Genomic DNA, 6,310 nt, shown 5'->3' on the forward strand with positions numbered 1-6,310 from the left:
ACTGATGTTGGCAGTTCCATATGCTCTACCACCCAGCTGACTTCAGTGCCAAGAGCTGTTTCCAAGCTGGTAAACTTTTACCTCTGGCCATAGAGTTCCCAAAAGAAAATAATCGACGATGCAGTTGCTGGGTATAACTATCAAGTGGTCAAGTGAAGGAAATCAAGACCAATACAACCATTTGTTTGAAACAACTTCTTTATTGCTGTTTGCATGCAGACAGGAATCTTGCCAGAGTAAAGCACACACTGCATATGTATCAGATAAAGACTATTCAGGTTTTAGAGAGTATCCCCTTTGAACCTCTTTCTCCACACCAATGACTCAAGGCTCATTTCAGGTTTAGCTCCTTGAAAAAGAAGTCTTCCCTTCTACAAACAGGCGTCCAAGTCCATAACCCAAATCCAATTAAACATTTATTTTGGTCATAGACCAGGATAAAGGCTAATATGCAAAGGAAAGCTAAGAAAAACACACGTGATGTGCCAAATAAATGTGTTGGATAATACATTTATTATGCAATATTTATGACTGTTCACAACTGACTTTCATTCGTGGTTTCCTCGTCTTCTGGGCTGGTTTTCTCATTCTTGAAAACTCTTTGCAGAGCAAACTTGTAAGATGCTCTGGTCTGACCTTTTCCACCCTTCTTCCTCCCCACTAAGAAATAAAGGAGTGGGTTGATGCTGCTGTTGAGAGTGGCACATCCTATCCCAATGGTCATGAGGAGGAGATTAGGAGAATAAAAATGTTTGATGGCATAAAAGACATTCAGTGGGAGAGAAAGCAAGAGGAAGAAGAGGAGGGCCAGCAAGATGGTGGTGAGCAGTTTCCTTTGGTCACGTTGAGACATAGACCTCATATGAATCCAGAGAATCACAGTAGACACAACCATGAGAGGCGTACAAAGTAAACCATTCACAATAAGCTGGTAAAGCACAGGTGAACTTTGAAAGGCCCTGGTCTGGTGGAGAATGAAGTGCAGCGCAGAGAGCAGGAAAGAGAAGATCCAGATGAGGCTACAAACAAGTGTGGACAAATATGGAGGCCGATGACAACGATGCCAGAGTGGGAAGAGGACAGCTACGCACCTGTCCAGGCTGATGGCTGTCAGCAGAAACTGGCTGGCAGAATACGTGAAGGAAAAGAACTCAAAAAATAAGAAGAAAAAGGCATTGATGACATATGCTCTGTGGTTCAGAGTAAACACTGACACAAATAGGGCTGAAACAACAAGTGATGTGATGACCCCAAAATCAGCGATGGAGAGGTTCAGGATGAAAGTGGTGAAAGGATTCCTCTTAATGGAAAAGGCCAGGAGGTAAATGGTGGTTCCATTTCCCACCAGGCCCAAAAGGCAAATAAGGGCAATGAAGCCATTGAGAAGATTTCGTGGTACATTATCGAACAGATGATCGTAAGGAATCAATTCTGGTATTACAGTAACATTGGAGGGAAAGTCGACTGGTCCAGAACCAATCTCACGACTTAGAGAAATTATATTGCTGTGTAAACTAAAAACAGAAAGAGACAGAAAGAGAGTCAGTCCTTGTTTGTGAAATACATACATATTTTAGAAAGGCCCACCCTCCTTCCCAGATTAAAATATTCTTTATTCCTAATATTAAAAAGAGGCAAAATACAGTGGTACCTCTACTTATGAACTTAACTCGTTCCGTGACCAGGTTCTTGAGTTGAAAAGTTTGTAAGGAGAAGCAATTTTTCCCATAGGAACCAATTTAAAAGTAAATAATGTGTGCGATTGGGGAAACCGCAGGGAGGGTGGTGGCCCTGTTTTCTCCCAGGAGATTCCTAGAGAGGCCGCATGGAGGCTTCTTCCTGCCTTTTCTGGCCCTGTTTTCTCCCAGGATATTCCTAGAGAGGCCGCATGGAGGCTTCTTCCTGCCTTTTCTGGTCCTGTTTCCTCCCAGGAGATTCCTGGAGAGGCCCCATGGAGGCTCCTCCCCTCCTTTTCCGACCCTGTTTCCTCCCAGGAGATTCCTATAGAGGCCCCATGGAGGCTTCTCCCCGCATTTCCCAGCCCTGTTTCCTCCCAGGAGATTCCTAGAGAGGCCCCAAGGAGGCTTTTCCCAGCCTTTCCCAGCCCTGTTTCCTCCCAGGAACCGCTCCAAACATGACTGTAAAAAATATGACTTCAGTAACCGAGTTGTCGAAGCGTGGAACTCATTACCGGACTCCATAGTGTCATCCCCAACCCCCAACACTTTACCCTTAGATTATCTACGGTTGACCTATCCAGATTCCTAAGAGGTCAGTAAGGGTCAAGTAGAAGTGCACTAGAGAGCCTTCCGTCCCCTGTCCTATTGCTCTCCTATATCTCCTATACCTTTCTTCTATTCCTATATCTTCTTTTCTATTATTTCTTAGATATATTTTACTATGAGTATCTCCTCTATAACCTTCATCATGTATTTTACTATGTGTATATAGATATATACCCACTAAAACCCTCATTGTGTATTGGACAAAAATAAATAAATAAAAATAAATAAAATTCCTAGAGAGGTCCCACGGAGGCTTCTCCCTGCCTGTTCCAGTTCCAGTTTTGGAGGCTCAGGTTTGTAAGTGGAATTTTTTTCTTGAGGAGAGGCAAAAAAATCTTGAACAACCGGATCTTATCTAGAAAAGTTCATAACTAGAGGCATTCTTAGGTAGAGGTACCGCCAGGGGTGGGTTACTGCCTGGACAGGGGGGGGGGATGCAGTGGGGTAGCAAAAATCGAGCTCCACCCCAGAGCACCCAATTTGCATTGAATGATGTTGAAAGAAAATGCAGGGCGTCCTGCATAAGCCACGCCCACAGTGTGGTAGTAAAAATTTTGGTAGCCGTTCACTGGGTACCACAGTATTACATTTCCATAAAAGGAGAAATGTAGAGACATCTTCTTAAATGAAGAAGCAGCCCCAATCTTCCTGCCTATAAAAAGAAGTTAGTCTTTTGGCATGTAGATTTTGTGTCCATGCAGAAAGGGTGGGTCAATCTATGCATAAACAAAACACCTCAGCCACAGCTCTGGAACTGATGGGCTTAATTTATATCTCCCCACCCAAATTCTAAGGACAGGACAGGATCTTTAGGATATAATAGGATTAACCTGAGTCTGCAGAGGAAGACAGCATAGAAATCAATCAATCAAACACTCAAAAAAGAAGTGGGGAAACTTGTTTCACAAATGTTGTATTTATATGTTTTGGTTTTTTGTATTATTACATGTGATATTTATTGTATTGTTTCCCTGTTTTGTAGTTTTTTGTTTTGTTTATTTGTTATTTGTTTTATTTAACTATGTCAAAAAATGAAATAAAAAAATTAAAAAAAGAAATCAATCAATCAATCAATCAAAAAAATCATTCAATCAATCAATCAAACATACAACCCACAACCATTGAAATCGGAAAATACACAAAGTCCAGCATATTGCCCAATCTCTTGAAGTCTCTCAATCAGACTCCTATAAAGACCCATCCACTCACTCAGCCATTTTGTGAAACATTGGAAACATTGCTGTGGCCAAGGAAGTTTCTGGAAACCAAATAAAAAATGTCCTTCTTTCCAATCAGCCAGCCTCCATTTTATTTCCAGCGTCTTTCTCCTGGCTTGGAACCAGACCCGATTTTATTTCCCATAGTACGTAGGTATGTACGTTATTTAGTGAAGGGCTACCAAAATGTTTACTACCTCACCGTGGGTGTGTCTTATGCAGGATGCCCGACATTTTCTTTTAATATCTTTTAGTGCAAATTGGGTGCTCTGGGGTGGAGCTCCATTTTCACTATCCCACTGCGTTCCCCTCTGTCTGGGCAGTAGCCCACCCCTGCATACATACATACATACGTACACACATTCATTCATTCACTCACTCACTCACTCACTCACTCACTCACTCACTCACTCACTCACTCACTCACTCACTTACTTACTTACACTGCACACCAAGACAACTAGACACAAGAACATTTTATTCCCGAACACAATCACTCTACTAAACAAATAATTCCCTCAACTCTGTCAGACTTTTTACTAAATCTTCACTTCTATTCTACTAGTTTTTCTCATCATTCCTATCACCCTTTTTCCTCCCACTTAGGACTGTATGACTGTAACTTGTTGCTTGTATCCTAAGATTTTTATTAATATTAATTGTTTCTTCATTGCTTATTTGACTTCTATGACAATCATTAAGTGTTGCACCATTTGATTCTTGACAAATGTATCTTTTTCTTTTATGTATGCTGAGAGCATATGCACCAAGACAAATTCCTTGTGTGTCCAATCACACTTGGCCAATAAAGAATTCTATTCTATTCTATTCTATTCTATTCTATTCTATTCTACTCCATTCTATTCTTTCTTTCTTTCTTTCTGTTTTCTTTCTTTCTGATTTGATTTGATTTGATTTGATTTGATTTGAGTTGAGTTGAGTTGAGTTGAGTTGATTTTTATGCCGCCCTTCTCCTTAGACTCAGGGTGGCTTACAACATGTTAGCAATAACACTTTTTTAAACAGAGCTAGGCTATTGCCCCCACAATCCGGGCCCTCATTTTACCCACCTCGGAAGGATGGAAGGCTGAGTCAACCTTGAGCCGATGATGAGATTTGAACTGCTGACCTACAGATCTGCAATCAGCTTCAGTGGCCTGCAGTACAGCACTCTACCTGCTGCGCCACTCTGCCTCTATACATACACACACATACATACAATGAAGGGCCGCACTTACTTTCCATATCAGATCAGTCCTGGAGGCAGTGAGGGTGCGCATACAGCTGAGGGCGCACACCTCCACATGAGAATTTGCTTTCGCGCATGCATGGAAGCAAAGAAACCGGCGAAAATTGCCGAAATCTCACGCGAGGACATTCGCACATGCAAGGTTTTGACGATTTTTGTTGGTTTCTTTGCTTCTACAAATGTGCCAAACCAAAGAATTGTCAAAAATTGTCAATGTTCACCAATTTGTTTGCTTCTGCGCATGCGCTGAAGCAAATTCTTGCACAGGGGCACGTGGGGGCACGGCAGAGATACGCAGATGTGCATGTTTGCCATTTCTGCTAACGGATTGGGCGATCCCAGGTGTACTGGGGGCAGCCCAATACTGCATACATACACCCAACCATCCGCATAGACACATGGATAAACACATCCATTCACAGGTACATCCACATAGAACACATGGATACATATATAATTTAGTTTAATTTAGTTTTTTATATTGGATTTATATGGTATTGTATTGTATTATTATTGCTGTTGTGAGTCCTCAGAGGGGTGGCATACAAATATAATAAATTATTATTATTATTATTATTATTATTATTGTTGTTGTTGTTGTTGTTATTGCTGTTGTTTGTTATTGTTGTTGTTTGTTGTTGTTGTTATTATTATTATTATTAATAATAATAATAATAATTATTATTATTATGTTAAGCCAGGAAGGTGGGGCGGGTGTGGATCTCTGGAGGGAATTGGTTCCAGAGGGCTGGGGCAGCCACAGAGAAGGCTCTTCCCCTAGGCCAGTGATGGCAAACCTATGGCACTGGTGCTACAGGCGGTATGCAGAGCTATATCTGCTGGCACACGAGCTATTGCCCTAGCTTAGCTCTAGCATGCATGTGTGGACTGGCTAGCTGATTTTTGGCTCACCTGGAGGATCTGTGAGGACTTTTTCAGCTTCCAAAGGCTTCTTGGTGGTTGGGGAGGGGTTTTTTGCCCTACCCAGGCTCCAAGGAAGCCTCTGGAGCCTGTGGATAGTGAAAAACAGGCCTGGGCCCACCAGATGTTGGGAAATCAGCTCTTTCTGGCCTCCAGAGGGCCTCCAGCGGGGCAGGGGAGTCACTTTTCGCTTTCCCCAGGCATTGAATTATGGGTGCGGGCACTTGTGCAGGCACAAAAGTGTACCCAAGGGGGAAAAGGTTCACCACCGCTCCCCTAGGCCCACCAGCCGGCATTGCTTAGCTGACTGGACCTGGATAAGGCCAAATCTGTGGGACCTAACCAGCCGCTGGGATACGGGAGGCAGAAGATGGAACCGTAAGTATGTAAAAAATGTGACAGTTGTCCTATGATCAAGAAAGTCCCATGGATTCCAACTCAGACTAATAAAGCTGAAATGTTCTCCTAATTGTGTGAAGAAATTACATGGAGAATTGAGCAACCTCCATAACAGAAAATTCCGTTCAAAAGAAAGAGATCCTGTTCAAAATGGGCAGGAGCACCAAAGTAATTTTCTTTTTGGAACATTATGAAACAACTGGAAGGCTAACTCCATTCCTGCAAAGACAATATTTTGT

The 6,310-nt window shown here is 42.3% G+C and overlaps 1 protein-coding gene across 1 annotated transcript; it reads right to left on the minus strand.

The window, feature by feature from the left end:
- Positions 1 to 235: 235 nt before the first annotated feature.
- LOC139165499 (proto-oncogene Mas-like) lies at positions 236 to 3,502 on the minus strand. Its single transcript, XM_070748675.1, has 2 exons — positions 3,495 to 3,502; positions 236 to 1,514 (listed from the first exon to the last, which is right to left on the minus strand). Exons 1-2 carry the CDS (start codon positions 3,500 to 3,502, stop codon positions 536 to 538), a joined length of 987 nt encoding a protein of 328 aa, XP_070604776.1. The 3' UTR covers positions 236 to 535.
- Positions 3,503 to 6,310: the final 2,808 nt, after the last annotated feature.

This window comes from Erythrolamprus reginae, chromosome 3 (assembly GCF_031021105.1).
Source record: "Erythrolamprus reginae isolate rEryReg1 chromosome 3, rEryReg1.hap1, whole genome shotgun sequence".
In the NCBI taxonomy this organism is placed as follows: domain Eukaryota; kingdom Metazoa; phylum Chordata; class Lepidosauria; order Squamata; family Dipsadidae; genus Erythrolamprus; species Erythrolamprus reginae.